The sequence below is a fragment of the Pogoniulus pusillus genome, chromosome 20 (genome assembly GCF_015220805.1).
Source record: "Pogoniulus pusillus isolate bPogPus1 chromosome 20, bPogPus1.pri, whole genome shotgun sequence".
Taxonomy (NCBI): Eukaryota; Metazoa; Chordata; class Aves; order Piciformes; family Lybiidae; genus Pogoniulus; species Pogoniulus pusillus.
The window spans coordinates 3,350,867-3,378,426 of record NC_087283.1 but is presented as its reverse complement, the minus strand read 5'-3'; the positions used below and the strand labels follow the sequence as shown (position 1 = coordinate 3,378,426).

The 27,560-nt window shown below is 41.0% G+C and overlaps 1 protein-coding gene across 3 annotated transcripts in view; it reads right to left on the bottom strand.

Annotated features, from left to right (window-relative positions):
• Positions 1-27,560, bottom strand: part of CDH8 (cadherin 8) — a 169,721-nt gene that overhangs the window by 2,128 nt on the left and 140,033 nt on the right. For all 3 annotated transcript variants that reach the window (XM_064159940.1, XM_064159941.1, XM_064159942.1), the window contains one exon: positions 2,191-2,442. In XM_064159940.1, coding sequence (XP_064016010.1) covers positions 2,191-2,442 — 252 coding nt within the window. The remainder of the gene's footprint in view (positions 1-2,190; positions 2,443-27,560) is intronic.

Below are 27,560 nucleotides of genomic sequence, written 5' to 3'. Positions count from 1 at the left end.
CAGTATCACAGTATCACAGTACTATTAGGATTGGAAGAGACCTCACAGATCATCAAGTCCAATCCTTTACCACAGAGATCAAGGCCAGACCATGGCACCAAGTGCCATGTCCAATCCTGCCTTGAACAGCCCCAGGGACGGCGACTCCACCACCTCCCCGGGCAGCCCATTCCAGTGTCCAATGACTCTCTCAGTGAAAAATTTTCTCCTCACCTCCAGCCTAAATCTCCCCTGGCGCAGCCTGAGGCTGTGTCCTCTCGTTCTGGTGCTGGCCACCTGAGAGAAGGGAGCAACCTCCTCCTGGCCACAACCACCCCTCAGGTAGCTGTAGACAGCAATAAGGTCACCCCTGAGCCTCCTCTTCTCCAGGCTAACCAATCCCAGCTCCCTCAGCCTCTCCTCGTAGGGCTGTGCTCAAGGCCTCTCCCCAGCCTCGTTGCCCTTCTCTGGACACGCTCAAGCATCTCAATGTCCCTCCTAAACTGGGGGGCCCAGAACTGAACACAGTACTCAAGGTGTGGTCTAACCAGTGCAGAGTACAGGGGCAGAATGACCTCCCTGCTCCTGCTGACCACACCATTCCTGATGCAGGCCAGGATGCCATTGGCTCTCTTGGCCACCTGGGCACACTGCTGGCTCATGTTCAGGCGGGTATCATTCAGCACCCCCAGATCCCTCTCTGTCTGGCTGCTCTCCAGCCACTCTGACCCCAGCCTGTATCTCTGCATGGGGTTGTTGTGGCCAAAGTGCAGCACCCTGCACTTGGAGCTATTGAATGCCATCCCCTTGGACTCTGCCCATCTGTCCAGGTGGACATGCTACGTACAGCTGTGGAAGGTGGTAAGTTCTAAGGGCAATAAGGACAGTGGAAAGCTAAAAAAGGCTGTAGCTCCAACCCCACTGAAGTGGCCAAAATTGGATCAGAAGCTTTAGTTAGTCCTCTGCTTTTCTACCCTCACATTTACATCTGAAGCTCAATTGGATACAAGCAGTAGGGATGTGCACACTTCCATTTTTTGAGCCTTTAATTTAGCTAATTTTCCCCTCTGGAAAAGTTACAAACCTAGGTGCAGTCAAGCTACCGTCACACACTGAACACAGGCTATAATGATCTACATTATGGATGGAGTTCTCCAGAATTAGAGGGTGTTTTTCTGAAAACACAGGCCTGATGATAGAGGGAAATTGGCATTGTCTTTTACGTGTTGTAACAGCCATGCTATAGAGCTGAAAAGAGAATGAGACAGTAAGGGAGAAAGAAAGAGCTTAGATACATCAGTTTGAGTATCATGGACAGATGCATAAAAAGCTCTAAATTGGTTACTCTGCTGCTGTTGCAGCTTAATGCTGCAAAGTTAGTTACTGATGTAAATCTCAGTTACAAAGGGAAGCTGCAAAGTGCAAAATGAGACCTCTTCCTCCATTGTTCTCCCCTTCACTTGGTTGATGTCATATACAAATGTTGTATGTTTTATTAAAATATTCACTGCTTTTTATCTTCTAAAACTGCAATGTCTCTTGTGCCACTACAATGCAGGATGCACTCAGACAAGTTCTAGAGTTATAGAATGGTTTGTGTTGGAAAGTACTTTAAATACAGTTCCAACCTCACTGCCATGGGCAGAGACACCTTCACCCAGGCCAGGTTGCTCAAGACTCTGTTTGACCTGGTCTTGAATACCTCCAGGGAGGGAGCATCCACAACATTTTCCAGTGTCTCACTGCCCTCACTGTAAAGAATTTCTTTCTAATATCCAGACTAAATCTTCCCTCTTCCAGCCTGAAGCCATTGCCCCTCATCCTATCGCTACAAGTCCTTCCAAAAAGCCCCTTCCTGGCTCTCCTGTAGCCCTCTTTGGGTACTGGAAGGCCACTACAATGTCTCCCCAGAGCCTTCTTTTCTCCAGATACAAGAAATCCTTTTTGCATCACATGCAGTATATACTGTGTTCATCTTGCAGTTTAACATACTTGATTCGATTTTCAGTTTCATATTCCACAGCTGTTTATTCTGTAATTTGCAGGTAAGACTGCTTCAGAATGCTTTGTTCAGCTCTTAGAACAGTAGGGATGCAGCACTGACAGGTCTCTCGGTACTGCTGCACAGTGTCCTTCTCTGTGACTACTTTGCCTACAGCTACCCAGGAACCAGAACCATTTGTAATAGCAGGCTGTGAAGTGAATACATACCTAGCAGCAAAATGATGCAGGCTAAGATTGCAATGAGGGCTCCCATGCTGAGTCCGATGGGGAGGACGTATGCTTCCACATTACAGGACTGGACAATGCCATCGCTGCTGCAACCACAGACCCGAATGGTCAGAGTGCTGGTGCTGCTCATGGGAGGATTCCCACTGTCACTGATTATGATTGGCAGTAGGTAAACTTCTTGCTTCTGCCTGCTGAATCCACTGTGCTTTGCCAATATGCTGAGAGTGTTATCTGGAAAAGGGAAAAGGTGCATTTTTCATGATGTAGAGCAACTGCTAACCCCACAGCTTTATCTTACTGCCTTCAGAAAACCTCTGTACAAACATATTTGCACTTATGAAACTCATTATGCGAGCAGCACCTGACACAGAGATCCTTCCCCTTTCTGTCTGGCTGCCCACGTCCCACATAACTGGGTGCAACACAGCCATTTTCTTGTGTTACGTGGTGTGATCGTGGCAGCCCCTCACTTTCTGTCTGCCTACCTCCTTATGGATGTTTTCCCATCACGACTCATCACTGTTTTTCAAGTCACAGAGCCATAAAGCTTCAACTAGTACAACAAAGAGAGCAATGAAATGCTAAAGTAACCCAAACTTAATAAAGCACATTCAGCAATTAAAGCAAATGTTCCGTGTATTATAGGCAGAAACTGCAGAATGCTTTGCCCTGCTATAAAAGATTCTTGGGTTTTATTAATAAGCAATATAAAGACAAAGGAAAAGCTGAACGTTTTAAAAGTTGTAGGCCTAATTTTGGCCAATCTAAGCATTTATTGACCCTCAACAATGAAAAGAGAACAAACCAGAGCAGAATATGTCTCTTACAAAGGCATCCAGAGGAAATGAGTCTAGGACATTCTTACCTCTACACACACATGCACATATTTAATATCAGAAACAGGCAGAAGCATTCTGACTACCATAAAGAAATTCTGAACATCCAAGATAGTATTTTAAAATGCAGGATTCTGTTCTGATAGTCCTTCTTAGTAAGGATGCAGATTAATAAAGGTAGTTACAGAATACAATATTACAGAATGAAACATTCCTAAACTTTAATCACATCCTCATCCCGTATCAAGATCTCAATCAGTAGATAACTCCTACAGTTAATTCATTACTGCCACAAAGCAAGAGATGAAGAAAGATTATTTGATATTTAAGCACCTGGGACAATTGTCTGACACAAGAGAACAAAGGAGTCTTGTTTTTCCATTCAATGATGATGAAAGTTCAGTTCAAGTAGTTCCCTTCTGAAGTTCACTCTTGGATTTTGCAGTCTTTCTGCATCCCCCCCATAGAGGAATCACCTACCAACCACACTTCAGTTCTGAACCAGCTACACTTAGGTTTCTACTGTGAAGGTTTTTAATATATATCACAGATTATGTAATAATTTCAGCATTTTTCTTAGCATTGAAGAAGATCAACCTAAAGATCAGCTACTTTATAAAGCAGTGTAGATGTGGCCATTTCATACCTGTGCAGAACAAAAACGAAGTATTCTTAATGATTTTCCTTTCCAGAAATCCTGACTTTTTTAGCTATTCAAGTTAGAAACAGTCACATCAAAACTGATGGCACCCTGGAGCTGAATAAATACTCTAGTCTTTCCTTGTGCCCTTTTGAAAATTAAAGGAAGCATATGTGTTTACTGAAGATAAATTTCAGGTATAAGCTCTTAAGAATTCTGACAACTCAAATAGGAGCAAACTCCTCGATGATACTCAGTGTTCTGTGTGCCACTATGATGGTGGAAAAGTCAAGTATGCTTTAAATCAACAATTAGCAGGCATTTAGAATGAAGCAAAAAGCCTTCACTTCTCCTTCTTGGTTGAAAGTGTCAGAGATTTAAACAGAGGTGTGTAAGTTAAACCATTTCCAGTGTCATGCTTGCTGTCTAGCTGCAAGGAACAAAGGGAAATGTTACCTTAGTGAAACAATAACTGCAGCTAAGATATCCTGAACATCAGTGTGTGTGGCTTTATCAGAGTGACTACCACACCTAATGTCATGTGGAAAATGTTCTTTTCCTCCTGCACACCCTCTACCCCTCCTTTTCAAACACTGGAGAATAAAATTATTTGGCTTCCTCCTGCAAAATTAAAAGTATCTCAGGGTATGCTGCATCCTTAATCCTTTCACTTTAACCTTTTGAAGGAGAAAAAAAAGAACTATGAGGATCAATTTCCAGCTCTTTGAGACAAATCCCACTCAGAAGTTTCACATCTGCAGTCATTTATTAAGAACTCTAGAGACTTTTACATCTATATTACACAGTGAGTTCTTGTGCTCTAGAAATCTGTACAGACACAGACTGTTGCTTCCTATAAGCCTGCTCCAGTTCTCCTCTAAGATGGAGGAAAGGACTGATATGCCAAAAAAAAAAAAAAAAGAGTAAGACATCTGCTTCAAGAAGAAATGGAAAAAAAGAAACTGCTCTTGTTGGTGACAGCTTCAGATCCCTTCCATCTCTCTGACACATTCACTGCTACTCTGGCTGGCTCAGAAAGAAATCTAATACGTTGGAATTGGAGAGTAAAACAAAGTGAAAAGGAAGGGTGAAGAGAAAAAATAAAAGAAGGCAGGAAAAAAAGAAATGAAAGAGGAAGGATGGAGAAAATAAAGTGCTCATTTCTGCCAACTGGTGAAGGTATGCTGAGTATAAAACCTGCTTAGTACCAGTAAGAGTTAGTAATTCAAGTTCAAAATACACAAGAGAAGAGAGAAGGAAGATATCTGGGACACAGGCTGAACTATTTAAGTGCAAAAGAAGTTGCAATGGTTGATTAGTTGGTACTATGTGAGAGGAGATGCAAGGCAAGGAGAGAAGAGAAGAAACTTCTCTTTTTTAACAGAGGGGATTTCTGTTTACAACTTCTGTGTCAGACTCCAGTTGAAACTCCAGTTGAATTAGTTGTATCCAGGAAGAAATTTGCAATCAGAAGTACACAGCAGAATAAGTAAAAGGAAATCACCAAAAATACTTTTCCAGTGGATGGCAAATGCTCAGTTTTGACTTCTTTGACTTCTTGTTCAACAACAAATGCTTTGCTATGTCCTGAAATAAATATACCTTGGTGCTGCTGGAGATGTGACTCATGAGCGAACAACAGTGACTCTCTAACTGACATTTTAGTTGCTTTCTAGAACTTAAAAATATAACCTAGCAGCTGAGTACCAGTGAGATTCATCTATGTGATTTGCTTTCTCCTCTCTGTGGACACTCCCCTTATCCACAGACAACAAATCCGGGGGAATCTCCTCCAGGAACAACCTCCAGCACTGCTGCATGAATTAACCTGGCAGCAGGTGCTCAGCAGGAGGGTGGACAAACACTTTCCACTCCTCTTTCCAATTAACCCACTGATCCTTCATTATAGCACTGCTCAGGTTATTTATTCATGTTACTACTAGCAAAACAAGCACAACTACATAGAGAGAGAGATGCAGCTCGGAGCTCCCCAGCAGGAGAAGTGCCTTATCTGTGTTTTGATTCTTCTTCTTGTATCTCTCAGCAAGCCTATGAGTGAAGTAGACATCACCATTGTTTTCCTTTCACAGCCTGTAATCGAGTTCTTCTCACCAAAACATTCTAGCTTGCTCCAAACTAGCACAAGGAGGACAAAAAGCTTACCCCTCTCTGTTAATAAAACTCTGAGGTAACCTACCACAGGCAAGAGAAACACGACTTGACGTCCGGTCAGTGAGGGATGTTCAGGGGGTCCTTTGCCACTCAATCAAATTTGGACTCCCTGAATTCTGTAACCTTCTATGAGGGGGAAGGGATTGAAGAAGTTCATTAAAATGCCAAAGACCTCTTAAATGCCATTTTGTTGATGGTCTACCACCCTCACAGGATGGCCTAGGGACTATGTTGTGACCTGCAGGCTAAAGGAATAGTGTAAGGGATCTTCATTACTGTTTTAACTTGTCAAAGGTTTGTGTGTGAGAGTACCACAGCTCCAGGAATACATAATTACAAGTTAGATCTGTAGCTCATTTTTACCTTTTATAAAACAAAACCAAATCAGTCACCACTGGGTGACTCTCAGTGTTTGAAGTTTACAAGCAGATTTAAACAGCCCTGAAAGAGACTGTTAGGGGAGTATCTCCCTCACAGCTGGAACAAAGACTGACAATGCAGAAGGTCTTTACAAGACGTCCAGTGTGATTTCTAGACAAAAGTAGTTTGAAGAATCATAACCAAGGACATGCTTACCACAGGGCCAAGTGCTTCCTGCAGATTCCCAACTGTTCTCAAGACCCCTTGATCTCTTTTGAGGTTCTTGGATGAAAGACTTGGAGAGAAAGTATCTGTAATAATTTTAATACAAAGCCACTTTTGTATTTGCTAGGCACGAGTGACTTTAATGGGATTGACATCAATCTGGATGTGAAATTAGCAAGCAGGAGTCAGCCTCTTCATCTTCCACTTTGTACAAGAATGCATGTTGCAATTTTAAGTCAGACAATAAAATGACTGAAGAAAAAGAACCCAACAACAACAACAAAAAACCCTGAAGCAGTGAGTTTACATCCAAGTGTCATTCCCTCTGCACACATTATTGCAATTCTTTAATTCCCTCGTGGTTCTCTTTAATATATTGAGATCAGTGGACTTCCCTGCTGGGTAACCTTACACCTACATAGCTCTTTTGTGTCTTTCTTTTTTCCATCCCTTTTATAATGTTCTCAGAAAGATCAAATCATTAATGGTATTAAGGACTTTGTGGTAGAAATTGTTATCTATTCCGGATATGTTACTTACGCAAGGAAAGAATTTTAAGTGGAAGCTTTACAGCTGGAAGCAGAAGAATGACAGAAATCTGTTTCTTCATGTTTATTAGAGCTAGCTTTTTTGGTACACTTTTTAGTCTAAAAAAGCTTCTTTGTAATACAGAGTCCTTTGGCACAAGTAGAAAAGCAGCAATCTCCTTACTGTGATATTTCCTGCTTTTTTGATAATGGATAGACAAGGAGAGTTCATTCATTTCCTTACTCAATTCATAAGTGGCAGCTATTCTCACATAAAAAAACCTTGAAATAACTGAGTAATTGAGTTATTATCATGAAGGTTTCAGTGGAAACTGCTGATGCAGAGGCAGAAAGCCCAAACTCTATGACACTCTAAGAAATGCCTGCCGTGTAATATTTAGCAGTCACCTGCAAAGGCACTAGAAGAGAACGTACAAGGGAATGCTAAGAGAGCATTTCAGCTCTTGTGTAACTCAATTCATGGATCATAGAATCAACTAGGTTGGAAGAGGCCTCCAAAATCATCAAGTCCAACCTAGCACCCAGTCCTATCCAGTCATCTAGACCATGGCACTAAGTGCCTCATCCAGGCTTTGTGCTGCTTGTAGTACTTACTATCCAGTACTGGAGGAGTTACAGTGTTCAACACAGCTCTTCTATTTTCTGTTTCCTTCAAAATTCAAACCTACCAACATAAAAATGGCAGCATACAAGGGAAGACTCCCATCCCCATTTTAGAGACTGAGAACTAATCAGGCTGCCCAAAATCACAGATCTCTCCAAAAGTCTCTGCATACATTCCATGAGATATAAACCATACTGCAATCACTGTTCTTCTGGATACTTTGTTAATGACACTTCCCTTTCTATGAAAGGATTTACAAACCAAACATACTCAGATTGGTAGCATCACACTGCAGAAACAACACCAGCAAATGCAGCCTCAACTCATAGTCCACATGATAGCTCTCTGTCAAATCAGAATCATAAAGTCATTGAGATTGGGAAAGACCTCTAAGTTCATCAGGTCTGACCTTCTAACCAACACCTGCATGCCCACTAGACCATGTCCCAGAGTGCCACATCTACTCTCTTTTTTTAACACCTCCAGGCATGGTGACTCCACCACCTCCCTGGGCAGCCTATTCCAATGCCTGGCCACTCTTGCAGCAAAAAATTCTTCCTCATATCTGACTTGAACCTCCCTTAGCATAGCTTGAGACTATTACCTCTTGTCCTGTCATTAGTTACTTGAGAGAAGAGGCCAAAACCAGCCTCACTCCAAGCTCCTCTCAGGTAGTTGTAGAGAGCAATAAGGTCTCCTCTCAGCCACCACTTCTTCAGGCTAAACAATCCCAGCTCCCTCAGCCTCTCCTCTGAAGACATACTCTTAAAACTTAAATGTTTTGATACTATCTTTTTTTTCCTCATAATTACAAAAGCAGTAGGAAAGAATATTTGTGACCTGCTTTCTGGTCTAGCACAATAACCAGAAAAGACAACTCAGAGCATACCCTCACCAGTGTCATCTTATAAAGCAACATCCCTGGGCTGAAAAACTGAGCTGTATGTTTCCCATTACCCTTAAGTACAAGTTAAAAGCATCAGTTTCTTGCTTCCCAAAGAATGCAGTTGAAATGCTTTGAGAGCTACATCTCTGTTTATGTAAGACAGGGGTTTGGTTTTCTTTTTGTTTCTGCCTTAGGCTGTAACACTTTTTAAAGGAATAACTGATTAAAAGGGGACAGTTTGGGGTTTGCATTTTATAAAGTGCCAGTCATTAGGAGATGAAAGTAACTTCAACATGGATGTGCACACCAAACTCACTCTTATGGGGAGTCATCTATGTATATATGCTAGTGCAGATATATATAAATATATCCTGAAAATGACACTGTATAATGTTTTACACATGTACTGCAAGACTTTGTGCTTTGTGACTGTTCCAGACAAAATCCTGCTGCACAGCAGTTTACAGGGGAGATGACCCTTTGCCTAATCCAGATGGTAAAGGCATAAATGTCCTATTCGAGCAGAAGGCAAATAAAATCATCTGAAACTAAAAAGATGCCATTTTGATAGCATATTTTGTCTGATTTATGGCAGCCAAACCATATGGGCAATGAAGCATTTGCAGGTATTTCAAACTGACCTGCTTTTCATGAGTGTCAAAAATTTGTGATGTCTCCAAAAACATAAAAAAAAACAGTAGATTGATGACTGCTATCAAATTTGATAGCAGACATCAGGTTCAAAAGAAGAAAAAAAGTTTTCTGTGCTATAAAAATTCAGCTGACAGATCAAACTGTCTCTTCTGCACCACGGGAAGTCACTAGTGGCAATACCCCAGACATTCCTGCAACACTAGCAAACACCTGAATGGATTTTTATTCTTCTAGAGGCTTGGACTTTCTGGCATCTCTTAAAACACCAGTAAGAACACAGGAAAAGGAGCCTTTAATGGGAGAAAATGTACTGCTCAGAAGACAAGTTGGAAAATATCACAGATTTAATCTATATTACTCTTCATATATATTACTACTCCATCCCTGAAGGTGTTCAAGAAAAGCCTGGATGAGGCACTTAGTGCCATGGTCTGGTTGACTGAATAAGGCTGGGTGCTAGGTTGGACTGGCTGATCTTGGAGGTCTCTTCCAACCTGGTTGATTCTATGATTATTTTGTTACCAATTGGCCTAAACTTATACCAACTTATGCCAGAAGTGCTGAATCAACTAATTAAATAAAAGAGAGATAATAATAATAAAACCCAACCAAAAACCACATCTCCAGGTCATGAATTCCTTCACAGAGAGAAGTAAAAGTGATGCTGGCAATGTTGAATATTGAGCCAAGTAATATCAGTAACATCCCTCTTGTATGCTCAAATTCCTTGGAAAGGGGAACAACCATGTTAATGTTACTGTGATGCAGAGCTTACAGTAAATAAATCCTTGACAGAATAATAATAATAAAAAACCCCAGATAAATTAATAGCAAAGAGATGGAATAAACATTTCCTCCTACCTTTTTCCTTTTGAAAATGTGAACTTTAGCTAATAGTCTGGATAATTTCTAGTTCTATTCCTTTGGAAAAGTCTGAACTTTAGATAATTGTCTCTTAAGTATTCTAAAACTTTCCTTTGACCTTTAGTCCAGCAGAGCTATAATCAAACACATCTCTATGGTCACTTGCAGTCTAGCAGCAAGTGTTATATTTTGTACCTTGGGTGTTTTTTTTAACCCACTGAAGGCAGGACCGAAAATCCCTGCCGGGGAAATAACGATGCAGAAGTACACACTGAATCTGGAACAATGCTTTTGTTATTGTAAATGGGGTAGGGAAATAATTGTGACACAGAACCTCGCTCTCTTAATTTACAGATATATATGGCAAGTCAAACTTTGGGCTCTGCATCTGTTTAAGCTCCACAGTCACCACAGTTGTCAGAACTGTAGCCAACATACCCGATTTTAATCTCCACCTCTCTGATGTTATACCCACTTATCTCTTCTGAATCCCCTGGTGCCAGTTATGATTGACACTCCCATAAGCTGGAGCAAATGCAGGCAGCTGAAGATGTAAGATATGCTAAAACAGGGCTAGCTTTTCCCTCTCGTTTTTCTCTCCTGTATTCAACAAGCCAGTCACCAAATTGTTTACTAATAATCACATTGCTTTGACATGCTTTACTTTATTCGGATCACATCACTACATGGCATGTGCATTGAATGTTACATCTGTAAAGTGTAAGAATTAATGCAGGTTGCCAAGCTCTGGTGTAGAAAGAGAGATGAAATGGCTGTCAGATGTGCTTAGCATTAAAAATACATTATTAAGACAGCAATTTGCATGGACTGATGGATCATTTTCAAAATCTACATATTCTACTTAATTCTATTATCTTGTTATTTTAACCAAAAAGCAATGCTGTGGTTTATAAGGCTTCCATCAAATGATGGCTACATCTTGCATTTGAACCCAGAACTCTCCGTCACTGTGTTGCCAGGTTTCAACAAAATACTGGGAAGACAAATCCAAGAAAAGCCAAGGTCTCCCAAGGCTTTGTTATCTGTACTTCTCTTTAGGGATAACAGCTCCTCCTTATTTCAATGAACGTGTAAGGGCACTCCAGGAGGTGAAATTAATGAAAGCCTCTTAGGACACTGTGAGAGTTACAGTTTGGCATTCATTTGGGGTTCTTTTATGTGTAAAGCTAAGTCTCAAGCAGATTCAATGTCATTTTTAGCACTCTTGGTAGGTGAAGGAAGAGGTCCAAGAAAGCCATCATATGTTCATCGCCTTCCTCACTTCACACACATTCTCCAGTTCTTACCTCAGTGACTGCTAGAGTCTGGAAAAGTTCAGACCTTCACAACCATGAAGACAATCACAGATGTTTCAAGTGAAGCTTTCTTTCTAGAGTGTGAACTACGAATACCACCATAAGAAAAATAAAACCTCAACAGGAACATTTTGATTTTTAAATGTGATTTCTTCTTGGCATTTAAGTGAATTTCACAGTGAGCACCTTAACAGCCACTTCTCCATGCCACAATGACTGCCTTTTCTCACTGCATTTTAAGTCAAAGAATAAAGACAATTTAAAAAGTGACTTAATATTTTCTTCAGCTGGTGGCACATGAGACAGAAAAGTGGCCTTGATTCCAAACAGTGCCAAATCCTGCAGCTCCCTTTAACTTCACTGAGAATAATTTCTGGGAGAGAACTGAAAGCAGTGTCATTATACAGCTTTGTTAATGTCATCAAGAGTTATATTAGCTTTTTGCCATTTCACAGGCTGAAATGCTATAGTGTAAGATTGCCCCTGGGCACACAGGCAGCATGATAATGACTTTTTTAAGATGCTCTCATATGCAGATTACATATAACAATAACAATTTGTTACCATCAAGCCATTAATGGCAGTAATTTATGCCTCTGTCTTACACCCAAAGTATACACATAATGTCTATATGCACACCTCTCAATGAGGATGTCTCTTATGGTGAAGAGCAATGGCCATTTGAAACGCAGGGAACAGCAAAATGCTTCCAGAGAAGGGATTTCACTAAGTGAAAGAAACAATTACCTGTCTATAATATGGAATGGATTGTGTAAAGTTTTCCAATGAAGTGTTTCAGATACTCTTGGCTGTATTTCTGCACACTATGTAAACACCAGATAGAGAAAAGCTGGCACAGGCAGAGATTCCAAACTAGCATATGCAGTCAGATTACTGAGAATCAAAGCAGGTCTACAGCAACACACAAGACACAGATTTCAAGACTGGGTCACACTGCAAGGCCTATGCTGCAGGACACAGTACAAAACTTGGAACAAAGAAAGAGATAGGGAAAGAGGTTAACATTTGAGTTTTCATAGAACCATTGAATTGTCTCAGATGGAAAGGATCATTGAGATCATCAAGTCCAGCCACCAAGCTAATACCACCATGGCCATTAAACCATAGCCTGAAGTGCAACATCCACGTATTTCTTGGACACCTCCAGGGTGTTTGCCTCACTGCTGTATGAATATTACAAAGCCAGTTCTAATATTGGCAAACATCTGCAAACTACAGCATCAGTTTGTAAGATACTCTATAATTTTCATAGAATCACAGCATGGTTGAGATCGGAGAGGATCTCTGGAGGTTACCTGCTCTACCTTTCTATTCAAGCACAACTACCCAGAGCCCAGGACAGTGTCCATGCAGTTTTGAATATCTCCAAAGACAGAATTTCTGCAAATGGTTATAAAACATTTGTTAGTCACAACTGAAATGTGTCTGCAACAAACCAGAAGATATCCTGTTCATTCTCTTCATATCGAGCTGAAAAGTGGCAAGCTGAGAAGTGGCAAGGCGCAAACACGTAGCGCATCTCTACGCTGAAGGAACAACTTGCTTATCACAGGCTTCTGCTTCACAATGAAGAGGCTGACAAAGCACAACTAAAGTGTATGGGCAGAAGTTGCAATAAACATATGAAGCAGGATCAAGTAGAAACACAAGAGAGTAGGAAATTCTAGCAACAAAGGAGAATATGTCTTAGTATGCCAACCCCCCCTCCATGATCATGAAAATAAACCTTAAATAGTTAAAAAGGAGAACAGAAAACACACAACAAATGATTTGAGCAAGATAAATGTTTCCTTACAGGGGAAAAATAATAATAATTATATGTATATATATATAAACAGCTTTAGAGCAGAAAAAGCTAAGTTCTTCATACAGAGTTTTGAAGCAAGTAGCTCTCCTAGATAGACTGCACTAGAATTCCATGATGAAGTTTTTAGCAATCCATCTTTTGGTCTTGCATGTTAGCAAACACAGGCACAAAATAAGAGAAAGCTGATTTGTTATTAAAAAAAAAAAGCTCTTTTCAAAGCAGAAGTTGTCATGTGGGTTGAAGATGTTACAGAAGGAGACATGTTGTAGAATTGAGTTTCTCTATATTTAGTATTCCAGCGTATATCAAAGATATAACAAATGAGCTCCACCATTCCCTTCCCTCAGCTGCAGAATGACTTCTACATGTTTTCCAACTGCAAGTTTCAGAAGAACCCAAAGAGACACCATAAATGCACTCCTGAAAAACCTCAGTCTTTACTAATCCAGAGGGAGCTGCTAATAGGTGCCATTAATGTCATAGGAGAGGATCAGAGAACGTGTTAAAAGAACAGATGCAGTGTATGCACAGCACAGAGATTAAATGACTCGTCCAAAATCATACAGGAAATCTGTAACCAAGCTATACAAAACTATTCTGAACTCCAGACCAGTTCCTTAACCAAACCCCTGTCACTCATGTACAGTGCTCTTAGATCAGAGTGGCTAAATCTTCACTGGGGTGCACTCTGTGTAATTTACAGAAGGCTCATAAATAACGGATGGAAACGTTATAGAAAGTGACATGACAGAGCTAAGCAATGTTAGGGAGTGACAAGTTCAAAAGGCCACATGAAACAGTTTTATTTCTTAGGAGCTCTTCTAACCTGGATTTTAGTTTTAATTTCAGGTTAGACTGAATGAAAGTCTCTTAATGCCTCTCCTGAACTCCACAAGTTCTATATGTGTTTAGAAGAGCAATGGCAAACTATTATGTAACTTATTACAGTCTGAATTAAAGAATACAACAAAAAGTGGTCCAACATTCTACAGAGTACAGCAGTCAGTGATTATGATTTATGCTTCTGTTGAGGTTTATGCCTGCACCATCTAATTCCAGTCAAAGCTCCACAGGTAAGACTTTATTCCTGACTTGTCCCTTATTATAGAATTAGATGTACGAAAACCAGTACTGTAGTGTTAGAGTTACTGCTCGAGAATGTACATAGCTCTCAGCCTATAGCAACACTGAAGTTTACTTGTTTGAGCCCACAGTTAATTTAGGCCAAGCTGGGCTGATCTGACATTGCTACCTCAACATAGGCAGGCAGCTACTACTGCTTAGCTGTAATCTGGCTGTGAGTCTGACCATGTTACCTTCAAAGGACCCCAGCAGCTCTCCCTCTTAAACACCATCAAGCAGACATCTGGTCCTTTACTCCAAGTTCTATTTATCTTTCCCTAACAAGCTGGCTTATTATTTCACTTCAAACAGGGGCCCTTCTTCACTCCCTCTATAATCAGCACTGATTACCAAGTATACACATCCTATCATTTTAGGATATGCAAACTCTCTCCAGACCAGACAGGTCAACTTCTGTGTTGCAGTGATTTTCTGCATTTGGCTCAGTATGTAAGATCTTGCATTCAGTGCAATTGTGTCCTCTACCTCTTTTCTGGCCTCTGAATGGACTGCCTTCTAGGCATATTTATTATATAAATATTAAACACTAATAATTACATAAATATATCGCTAATTACTGGATGCTTGCCAAACAGAATACATCCTAATTAGACAGAATTAAATGAAGACCAACAAAGTGACTCATTTTACAACAAGGCCACCCATACAAATTACAAAATCAGAAGTTGATGGGAAAATACTGTGTTACCAGAACAACAACAACAACACCAAAAAAACCCACAACCCCCAAGCAACAGAATAAAAGCTCCGTTGTTCATCAAAGCCTGACAAGAGAAACTGTTCAAAATGATAACGAATTTCAGCCTGCCTTCAGGTTGCCACTACTGTGTTTGCACTTGCCACTCAGAGAATCACAGAATCAAAGATCATCTAGTTTCAACACCCCTGTCACAGGCAAGGACACCTCGCACTAGATCAGGCTGTCTAAAGACTCATCCAGCCTGGCCTTAAACACCTTCAGGGATGAGGCTTCCACCACCTCCCTGTGCAACCCATTCCAGGGTCTCACCACCCTCATGGTGAAGAACTTCTTCCTAACATCCAGTCTGAATCAATCCATTTCTATCGTTGTTCCATTCCCCCCAGTCCTATCACTACCTGACATCTAAAGTCCCTCAGCAGCTTCCTTGTGGGCCCCCTTAAGATACTGGAAGGCCACAATAAGGTCTCCTCCAAGCCTTTCTTCTTTCACTCTTGAACAGTCACCTCCTTAAAGGAGTAAAGGAGGAAGTGAAAGGGTATGGGACAAATATGAGCACACCATACAGGATCAGGAGGGCAGAGAGACATAGAGCTCATGCAATAACCAATGCAATGGTCACCTTGCAGGCAGGATGACTGTGATTCCAACAATTCTTTCCTGCATAGCATTTCTCTAATTGCCTCAAAAGATGATGCAAATTAGAACAGGGTCTTTGTCTTTTTAATTCACATTATAATGTTAGTTGTGCAATAGTTTACCAGACAAGCCTCGAGGCTAACTGTGAAAAATTAATACCTTCTGTTTCAATAGAGGAAGCATGTGCAAACAGTCTGTATGCTTTATATCTGCTATAATGACAAAAGGAGATTTTTACTAATCAAAGGAAAATTTAACAGCCAATATGTGATGATTCCAGCTTTTATTGTTTTCATTTTTAGCCTGTTTAGATTCTTCCTCTAGTAGATGAGTGTGGGGTTTTGCTAATCTTTATTACAACAGAAACATTAAAATGGTACTCCCATCCAGTTTTTCATTAACTGACAAAAGAAAAGTACAATTACAGCAACTAATAAATTAATTGTTATTTCCCCTCAACAGCCTGTAGCCAGACCATGACAAAGCAAATTCCACAATGAAGCACACTGTAATGAGAGCGAAAAATAAAGGAAGAAGAAAAGCAATCCCATGCCAGAACTACTGATTAGGTACTCAGAGAGAAAATGCAAATGTTCAAAACAACCCAAAATCTAACAAGGGGGTGAAAACAGAAGGGGACTTCTCAAGAAACAATACATTTCTGTCAGGTGCTGACAGGATAGAGGCCTTCAGCTTCATCATTCTTCCTACTCACTGAATTAAATCCACTTACAAGAAATCAAACATAGTCAGTGCATTGTCCATGAACACTTCCACAACAGGAATTGCTTCCTGCAGAAAATCTGGAGGAATTAGATCCACCCATGTAACCACAAATGGTGCCTTGGCAGAAATCATAGGATCATACAATGGTCTGGGTTGGAAAGGACCTGCACAGGTCCAGCCTCCTCTGCAGTCTACAGGGGCATCCTCAGCTAGATCAGGTTGCCCAGAGCCCTGTTGAGCCTCACCTTGAATATCTTCAGGGGTGAGACTTCAACTACCTCCTTGGGCAACCTGTGTCTTACCACAATTTCAAGAGATAGTTGATTATAAATCTGGATATTTAGCTCCAAGCATTTTAGATTCACTTAGTTAGAAATGCTCTTGTGAATTACTTTTGAAGTCCTAGGATATATGGGTCCTGTTAGCTTTCAGGGAGTTACGTTCTCCAAGCATTTAAGGAACCTTTGAAAAGCAAAGGGCTTTTGGAGCAACATTTCATTAGGAGACAAATTCCAGAGAGACAGTACTGAGGGTCTTGCTGCTGGCCTGACAGCACTTAGTTGAGTAGTTTCATAGTCATTAAGAACAATGCCTTTCTGTCTGCTAAGCAGTCGAGTTTTGAGAGCCTGATTTAATGTTTATTCTCCCCATTATGTGTCTGAAATTAAGTCACACTGAAGATTCAATTTGTTCTTATCTCTGTTATTTCTTTCATCCACATTCTATAGTATTACTGAAATAGAATTATTTCCATGCTAATTTGCTGACCAAATTATTTCCCTCTTCCCTTTTGTTTCCATGACCTTTCATCCTTTACTTGGTGTTTCAAAGACATGGCAGTGTTGTTCAGTTTTCTTTAGTTTTAATACAGAATTAAACAAATAGACTGGAAAAAGAGGAAGAGGTAGGTTACACTGTCTGAGCATGATGAAACTCCTACAGCAGAAAAGCTCACAGCTGTCCAATCCCTCTCCTCATCACAAGTAAGCACTGTCGTACATATGGTGCACAACACTGACCTCAGATCTTTTTTCACTCAGATTGCATCTGGTTCTTAATTAGTTTGATTTATAAAACGAGACATAATTGACGCCTCTGCAACACTATGCTGCTAGCAGCACAAATAATCAATTAAGGAGGAGTGAAGTAAAAGTCTCTTTGGTCATGTATGCATAATGACATGCTGCATATATACAGCACTGCCCTGCATTTCAGCACTCACAGTTTATGGGGTTTGGGCTGGCTCATGCTTACATCAACGTCTTGCAGCAGCTATATAATGGTGATCGATTGACATGATTAACAATAAAAAAAGGTGCTCTCTGCAAGGATGTGAACTTGTGGAAATGAAGTCTTATTTTTCCAGTGTTATACACAACTCTTCTGTAGCTGCCTTGAAAGATTTCATTTGTATTCTTAAAAAGAAGCTGTCATCAGAGAGCTGAACTAAACCAGGACTGAAAGGTTAAACGGTGTTCGGCACAGACGTGCTCCCTGAGAAGCGCTTTGCCAGCTACAGAGCTACAAAAGGTACAGGTGTGCTGGGGAACACAGCTGAGCTGCAGAAGAGCCTGAAGATGCCTAAAAGAGGACAATCAGCTTACCAGACGGCCCCTTCCTTGCTGCTTCATTCATCAGGTTGGCCTGTCCAGTCGAATGAAGACTTGATGGATCACATCTGGCTTAGGGCGGAGGAGAGAGGGAATCTGGAACCCTGCATCCTGAATACAGGAGAGGAGTGAGTAACGTTTCAGATGGACAGAATAGACAGAAGGGTCAAAGTGGGGAGAAGTTTGGTAGCTGAGTTAGCCTTTGAAGAGCTGGTTCTATTTTTCTGACAGTTTCAGCACCAAGAAGGATTCATCTCTTTAGACTACTGAAGTGGTGAAAAGCACATAACCAGTGTAAGAAGGTGTAAATCATCCAGACAGGGCTAAAAAGTATCTTTGCAGAGGAACTGTGCTTAGTCTTCTTTTGTTCTGTGGTTCTAACTAGAAGGGGGTCCAAGAAGAGCACTGATCTGCATGCAGGAAGAAAGATGGGAAGGACAGCAGAAGCAGGTGTCAGTGAAGGAAGTGGCACACAAAGGGCTGGAGTGGAAAAATACTGGTTTCCCATCTACATTAATGTAACCTTCACTTCAAAAAACAACATCACCTCTTTCTGTGCCAGAGAAATTGTTCCAAATGGCACTCACTCGATACTCAACATCAAGGCAAAACAGAACATCAGGGAGTGACAGAACGCAGTCAATAGTGACGACAGTGAAGAAAGAAGGGGGAGGGAGAGGAAGCAGAAAGCTATCAGGAATTAAGATATAAACTGAGAATATTTTTGTGGACATTATCAGACCAGATGGAGCTAACACTACTATAGCATGAGAAAGTGCAACCTTGCCAGGACCACAAAATGGTAGAGTAGAAAGGAGCTGAATATACTACTTCAACTGCAAGGTGAAACCATCCAATGGAAATGGAAATGCATTCAGTGTCTGGCAAGACAAAACTTCTGAGCATTACTGGAATGTACTGAAGTCCCTTGATAATATCATCAGTAACTTGAAATTCTACTAGGCTTCTAGAGTTTAAAACTAGTCTAAGATCTATAGTGCCAACTGCCACAGCTCACATTGCTTATCACTTTATCATCAGTAAAAGGGCTCATCTTTTGGAGTCTTTAGACACAGCCTATTACCTCACAGGATGACATTACATCTTAGAACTCTGACAGATATGTAAATGATAAAATTGATTGCTTTTCCTACAAAGCATGATCTAACATAGCTTCTGATCCAAAGCAGTTTCAATTAGGTCAATTGTCTAAGGACTATGGCTGAGGGAACCTGAGGATCGTAAATGAGGAACTGCATTCCCTCTGCAATAAAAACAAATTATTTCAGGGCCTTGACACTTACCACCTAAGAGAACCACTCACCCCAGGAAAGGTATTTGCACTGGCAGGATATCATTTCTTGCATATTAATTGAGTGGAAGCTAGAACCTCTCCTTTCCTTTTAAAAGCTGTGACACCCCTGCCTGCCTATTCCACCAGTGAGCAAGATAAGGCAGCACTGTGCTCTCTTATCAGCACACAGCCAAATCATTATTCTTGCAGGTTTTCCAGCACGCAGACCAAGACACACTTGAGATGTTATTCTTATAAAGGGAAGGGACTTGGACCCAGCAGTGTAATGTAACTTGTAGGTCATCAGTAGAATGCAACAGTCGATGATCTGTGAGGTCTCTTCCAACCTTGGTGATACTGTGATACTGTGATACTGTGAAGACATTTTCATTTTAACCGAGAAAGGAAATATGCACCCCAAATAAAATTACATGTTTTCTGAAGTAGAATTTAATGTCTGAATGGTCTAAATCCACAGAACTGAATTGCTTCATGAAGCTCAGATAGCTAAACTACCACTGGATTTGTTTTATCATAGAAGCAGAGAATCACAGAATCAGCTAGGTTGGAAGAGCACTCCAAGCTCATCTGGTCCAACCATATCCAGTCAAAGGGATCATGGCACTAAGTGCCTCATCCAGTCATTTCTTGAGCACCTCCAAGGATGGCAACTCCACCACCTCCCTGGGCAGCCCATTCCAATGGCAATGTAAAGAACTTCCTAATATCCTGCCTATACCTCCCCTGGCACAACTTGAGACTGTGTTGATAAAATTTAGACTTTTCCACTCAGCAAAATACCAACATAGAATCAAACAGATTGGAAGAGACCTCCAAGCTCATCCAGTCCAACCTAGCACCCAGCCGTAGCCAACCAACATCTTCTTTAGGTTTCCTTGGTTTAAACTCCATAGCTTACAATTTTCAGCATCAGCAAAAACCAAAAAGAACTTATTGACCAAACCCTTTCAACCAAACAAAAAAGGAGACATTTCAATAATTTTATATTAACAATTTCATTATTATCTACATCATTCAAAAAAAAAAAAAAAGAGAAAATCCATAATCTGAGGTTGTTCTGGAGTCTTCAGTTTATAAAAATGTTGAACTTTGCTATTTAAACAGCTCCAGTTTTAATGCCATGCTGAGAAAAAGATTGATAGTATTATATTTATAAGTCAGGGTGGTTTTTTTTTCCCCACTATGAACACTCCTGGAGCAACATGATGTGTGCCTGTGGATGGCAGATTCTGGCACACAAGTGCTAGATTTTTAAATTGGTTTGGGTTGATTGCTTTTTAATACATTGGAATAATTTATCTTTAACTTTACTGCCTTCACACAATGCACTTTGCTCTCCAAGTATTCCCTGTGATTTCCGGTGGTGCATCTCTGCCTGTGGAGAGAGATGCTGATGAATGCTGTCTCCTAGATTATGCAGGATATGATTTTACTATTTCAAACTTCTAGATTATAATAGATGTGATGGTTTGGGTATTCCCCATCCCCCATACTTTAGAAATCGCCCAGACTAGACTCAGCCAGCTCTGGAAATATGAATGAAGCTTATTATTTACAGCTGGCACAATATACAAGCAGATAGTTACAGTATGTACAGTCATGGACAGAAATATACAAGGTAAAAAGGTGATACAGAAACACAACTCCCTTCCCAGAAACTTGAGTCCCCAGGAGGGGCTCCCAACCACCCTTCCACCTTCCCCCTACCCCTCTCAACCTTACCCCAGTCCCAAGGAAGAATGGAGGTTTGGCCAGGGGGTTAGGAAGCAAAGTGGGTTAGTCCAAAGTGGAGGGTGAGGTTAGAGAGATGCAGTTCAGCTAGCAGCCCGAGTGAGAGTGGTTATCTAATGTTTTTATTTCTATCATAGAACAGAATCATAGAATCAACCAAGCTGGAAGAGACCTCCAAGATCATCCAGTCCAACCTATCACCCAGCCCTATCCAGTCAACTAGACCATGGCACCAAGTGCCTCATCCAGTCTTTTCTTGAACACCCCCAGGGTGTTCCTATACATCTCAGCAAGGCTGTGAACAAAGTAGACATCACCACTGTTTTCTTTCCACAGCCTGTAATCTAGTTCTTCTCACCAAAACATTCTAGCTAGCTTCAAACTAGCACATAGATGCTATCCCATAACACAAATATCCATAGGCATGGCACAAAAATATTTCATTGTAGGGTGCAAGGCACATCTCTGATCATATCACTTGATTTTCCTTCCCATTAAAACCACTAGCAAGGATATGACTTGGTGTGCTTCAGAGTTGTACTTTGTAAGTCTAACTCGATATATAAAAGAAATGAGGATGATAATTAAAGACATTAGAAATATATAAGCATGTGTTTTCCCTTGAGAACTGCCATTATCAACACCCTCTGGCAGAGATGGCAGCTGGGCCACAAAGTTTCCCAAGGCTCTTGGAAAAATTGCATGAAAACTGCAAAAATGTACAATGATTTACTGCTTAGATCCAAAGGACCATATGGGTGCTGCTCTTCTAGATGTTCTCTGTGCATCCATCAGGAAATGATGGCTTTAACGATGTCCTTACTAAGGCAATTTGCACCCAAGGTCAGTGGGTTAACTTTGGAAACAGGTGAAGTGGAAGGAGGGCAATGGAATGGCAGTGCCACCTCTTAGCTCTCTGAGGTATATGTCTGGAAAGGAAAGTCAATCAAAAAACACAGGAGCTTTAGCTGGCAGCTGAGACAACAGCAGAGAAACCTATGGAGAAATGCCAAGAGAAACCGATTCAGGGAAAGAAACTCATTTTAACACAAGTTAGTCTTGTGGGAACAAAAGACTCACCCTCCAAGTATGCATTTGACAGATGCTGCTAAAAATATTTCCAGGTAGAAGATGTGGAAAAAATCCAAGTTATATTATCTTAAACACACAGTGACATGCACATACTTTCAAAGTGAAACGGTGATGGTCTTATGGTTTTTATTATCTGGGATATCTAAGAGAGAGGTTGCATCTGTCTGTCTGCTCCAGCTGTTTCTAAGTAGCTTGGAAATATTTGTTGATTAATTGTGAAGAGATGATAAGAAATAGGAAACACTGGAAGACAAGATGTGAAATAGCATAGAAAGACATGCAAGAGAGTTAGTGATTGATTGCACCAGGTTATTCCCTTTTACATAGGGGACGCATTGCCTATACTTATAAAGAAGCACAACGAGGACACAAATGGCAGATCAAACTTGCTGGATGGAAAGGACAAAAGAAGTGGACATTTAAATATGAAGAGCCTTGGAACTGTAACAGGTAGCAGAGGTATGATAATCTAAGCATGGCTGAGAATAAGCATTAAGTGTATCACAGAGAACCAATGGAACAGTTCACTGAGGTTTATCTGATAGAAACATAGAATGGCTGTGCTTAGAAGGGACCTTAAAGATCATGGAATCATAGAATCAACTAGGTTGGAAGAGACCTCCGAGATCAGCCAGTCCAACCTAGCACCCAGCCCTAGCCAATCAGTCAGACCATGGCACTAATTGTCTCATACAGGCTTTTCTTGAACACCTCCAGGGATGGTGACTCCACCACCTCCCTGGGCAGCCCATTCCAATGCCAATCACTCTCTCTGCCAACAACTTCCTCCTAACATCCAGCCTAGACTTCCCCCAGCACAATTTGAGACTGTATCCCCTTGTTCTATTGGTGGTTGCCTGAGAGAAGATGATCGAGTTCCAACCCCACTGCCATGGGCAGGGACACCTTCCACCAGATCAGGCTGCTCAAAGCCTCATCCAGTCTGGCTTTGAACACTTCCAGGGAGGGGTCATCCATAACCTCCTTTGGGGAATCTGCTCCAGTGTCTCCCCACCCTCACTGTAAAGAATTTCCTCCTCATATCCAATCTTAATCTATCCTCTTCTAGCTTCAATCCATTGCACCTCATCCTATCACTACACGACTTTGTAAAAAGTCCCTCCTTAGCTCTCCTGTGGCCCCTTCAGGTACCAGAAGGCTGCTCTAAGGTCTCCCCAGAGCATTCTCTTCTCCAGCCTGAAAAATACCTTAATTTAAAAAGAAAACGCCCTCTTTACTATGCACTCACCAAGACATTTGGCTCAAATTCAGGGCTCAAATAACCAGAGAGGCATTGAACATTTTGGGGAGAAGAGACTTTATTTCTGCAGAAATAAAAGCCCATGCCATAGAGACAGTTCTCTTAAATCAAAGATAAGGCCTGGCCATGTTTTAACCAAACCTGTGGTTGCTTCTGCTGCCCCTGCTACATAAGCCCTACTAAGAGCCATGTAATACCACATTTATACAGTAGAGATGCAGCATTTCTTTTGTCAGAATAGTCACTGCATCCAAAGGCACTGTAAAACATTTGATTTGGGGTTTATTCCATTAGGAAACAGAATTTGGCATAAGCAAAATGGAAACATCTTATGGGAAAGACTTGAAGTCTCTTTATGGGAAAGATGTATTTGCTAGGTTTTGAAGGCAAAAATTGCATTGGCAGCATATCAAAACGTTTACATCTGTGAAAACACTTTTATCACAAAATTCTGTCCTCTCTTGAGCGACCTGAGGAAGCCATGAGAGCATTAAGAATTCACTGCTGAAAGCAGGTATTGCTGTGAGCATATTGTTTGGGATGCAGGAGACGATCCGTGCACTGGCATTAGCTTTAAAGTAACACTTTGCAGAGACCACTCACCTGAAAAAAGACTGTCAGCATATGCTAATTCCATTGCCAAAGGTCTCATTTCAATTTATTGATGCTGCAGCAGCACAAAATCTCTATCAGATGTCTAAATTCCTGACAGTGTTTGTCATTTGTTGTGATCCTACAGATTTCAGAAGGGTTAATTTCGTTGAGATAAGGAATCTACAGCACGTTGCTGGAGTGTATCAACAGCTGTCTGAACATCAGCTATTTTCATCTGAAGTTTTAGGCTTTTTTCTGGTTCTGAGTGTGTCAGAAGTACCACACAAAACATTTATTGCCGTTTCCCTCATTTCTGCTTCTCTGCAGAAACCCAGCCCAAAGACACGTGAAAAGTAAGTGGCTAAAGAGTTTGTATGAGTTTATGTAGCCAAGGATTTGTTGTCATAAAACCACAGAATCGTTTTGGTTGGAAAAGACTTTTGAGATCATTAAGTCCAACTGTCAACCTAAGACCACGGTGCCCACTAAACCACATCCCAAAGCACTATGTCCACACCTTTCTTGAACACCTCCAGGCACAGCGATTCTACCACCTCCATGGGCAGCCTGCTCCAATCCCTGACCACTCCTGAAGAAATTTCTCCTAACCTCCAATCTCAGTCTCCCCTGGCATAATTTCAGGGCATCTCCTCTTATCCTATCACCTGATGATAAGGAGAAAACATCAACCCTCACCTCACTGCTACCTCCTTTCAGGGAGATGTAGAGGGCAGCAAGGTCTCCCCTCCTCAGCCTCCTCTTCTCCACACTAAACAATGCCAATTCACTAAGACACAGGTTTAGTCACCAGGACTAGCACAGACAACATGATGTGAATTTCATATTGCATTAACTTACATTTTCATCACATCATTCTAGAAGGGATAAAGGTTTATGCATCTGGCAATGTAAATCACCAGCAGTCCTTGCATTATTATTTAAGAGAGCAGGATTGCTTTGCTTCACAATATCAAGCATCTGCCCATTTAGCCAAGGCACAAAAGCCCAAGAAAAATCACTCAGCAACAGACATCTGAGCTCAGAACAGAACAAAGAGATCCTGAGATATGAAAATGAAGGATTTCTGAGATGATCTGAAGACATAGAATCATAGAATCAAACAGGTTGGAAGAGATCTCCAAGATCAGCCAGTCCAACCTAGCACCCAGCCCTAGCCAGTCAACTAGACCATGGCACTAAGTGCCTCATCCAGGCTTTGCTTGAACACCTCCAGGGATGGTGACTCCACCACCTCCCTGGGCAGCCCATTCCAATGCCAATCACTCTCTCTAGCAAGAACTTCCTCCTAACATCCATCCTCCTAACTTCCCCCAGCACAACTTGAGACTGTCCCCCCTCGTTCTGTTGCTGGTTGTCTGGGAGAAGAGACCAACCCCACCTGGCAGTGAGATGTACAATGGCATTTAAGTCTACAGTTTTACATTACTTACACCTGAAGGGCACTACAGTCTCCACAGTTTTGGGCATCTTGTCTGCAGAAGGGACTGTGAATATGCAAATTTAACAAATAAAGGATACTGGCATCTCATTTCAAGGAACAGATTCTGCTCTGATCACAGGATAACATCTATGAAATACAAGACAGTCTTAGCAGAAGTGGGGTTTTCTTGTGATTTTTTGATGAAGACACACTGTTGTGTCACTCAGGTAAGCCAATTGGGCAATAATAACCTAGCAAATGCTAAGATTTGTACTATATTGGGGCAGCACAGTTAATTGCTGATATATCATGTGAGCTCGCCTTAAGGCAACCTAGGAAGTTTAGCTAACAAACTAAATGAATTAATGATTATGCTTACATTCCATATAGCAAGAGAAAATCCTTCTGTTTGAAGCACAGAAACTTCAAACAACACACTTCTCAGGGCAGAGCCCCAAACTGCACTGTTTGTATGCTAGTGCCACTAGATCAGGTAATATCATCACTTGGTAAAGCAGAGAAGTAATTGTCAAATGCCTCAATGTTAGCTAAAGCACAAACCAATATCTAATTTCATCAACTCTCTTGAGGAGGGCAACTTTTGTTTGACTCTGCACTTGAGAGAATTTTGGAGAAAAGCAAGATATGAAAAATCATTTAAATGAATAAAAAAGACTACTAATTCCAGCCTAGGCTTCTGTATTAGACCTCCTGAGAAAATGCAAGCCATTTATACTATCTGTAAGGCAGCCTTTCTTCAGCAGCCACCAAGGCAGTCTGCATCCCCTTGAAGAATTTTGCTTGGTCAAGGATATGGGAGGATGTTGAGGCTGAGGTGACAGAAAGACATCAGAGATTTTGCCCACCAGTATGGGGAAGTATTCTTCTGTTCTAAGCCCAAGTGGGTTGTGCACTGATTGTATCTTCTGAAGCACAATGCTCCAAAAGTGACAGTAGGGCTTGCTATAGGCATTTTCTTACATTGCTCCTAATAAACCACATTAAACTGCTTTTTTGGACAGCCCAAACTAGTGCAACTAATCCAGAGCTCAGGATTTTAGGAATAGTGGATTTTTTCAAACAAGAACAATCACTCACACTTATCTAGCAGATATATGCACGACAAAGTCATAGTCAAGTTCATTTGCTTGAGTGGCATAAATAAATCAAGGCTTTCTTAAGATTTATGATGTTCAAAAGGCTTGAAGTCTCACCTCAATCAAATTATACCCAGATTTTGGCTTTGACAGGAATTTTTGCTTCCTGTGGCAGATCATGCTCTACCACCAACCATGGACTGCAGCTCTGGCTGAGGAGCCTTGATAGGAACAGAGTGGTATGCAGAGTGGGAATTTTGTTCCTGCATACTGCCAGATTAAATCTCCAAGTGGAATTTTAATTTCAGGACATTTCAGTTGGCTGTGTTAAGAGGATTTACACATTTAGTTGACTGACATGCAAAAGTGGACTTCTAAGCCATGTAATAGAGAAAGGTTCCTCACTCCCACTCAGCCCAGGAGTCATTCTGCCACTGGCTGTGGCTAGGAGTGGATATTAAATGGGTAACAGCTTGGAAGGACAAGGCTAATTAGTGATCTGAGCTAAGTGTTTAAACATGAAGACAAACGTTAAGACCTCTTTTACTTTGTCATGCTGTGCAAAGCAAACCGCCTCACATTTAGGGTTCTTAATTCATGTTACACCACTGATGATTATGAAATGCATTTTGAAGAGGTTTGCTTCACTTTCTCCTATAAGTTCAGAAAACATAGAGAGATTTATTCCCTACACAAAAGTAAAAATATAAATAGAGACAGACTTCATGAATGCTGTAAGACAAAAACATAGCCAATGAAAACAAACAAAAGCAAAAATCAAGACATATTTAAGCAGATTTAAGATTTTAGGGGTTTTTAGTGTCATTTAAGAAAATGGTGCCATCATTCTTCTTGGTTGGAGCAGCCAGAATAAAAAAATGAGAACAGCATTTTCTCTTTATTTGACATTTCATGTGTTACTTCTATACACACACCCACCCCTCACACATCTGGACCAAACAGGGATTTTCTTTATTCTGGTTTCAAAGCAGAGACAGAAGAGACTGAGTCTGACTTAAATTCCTGAGAGGGTAGGGTTTGATTTTAAAAAAATAAGATGGAAAAAC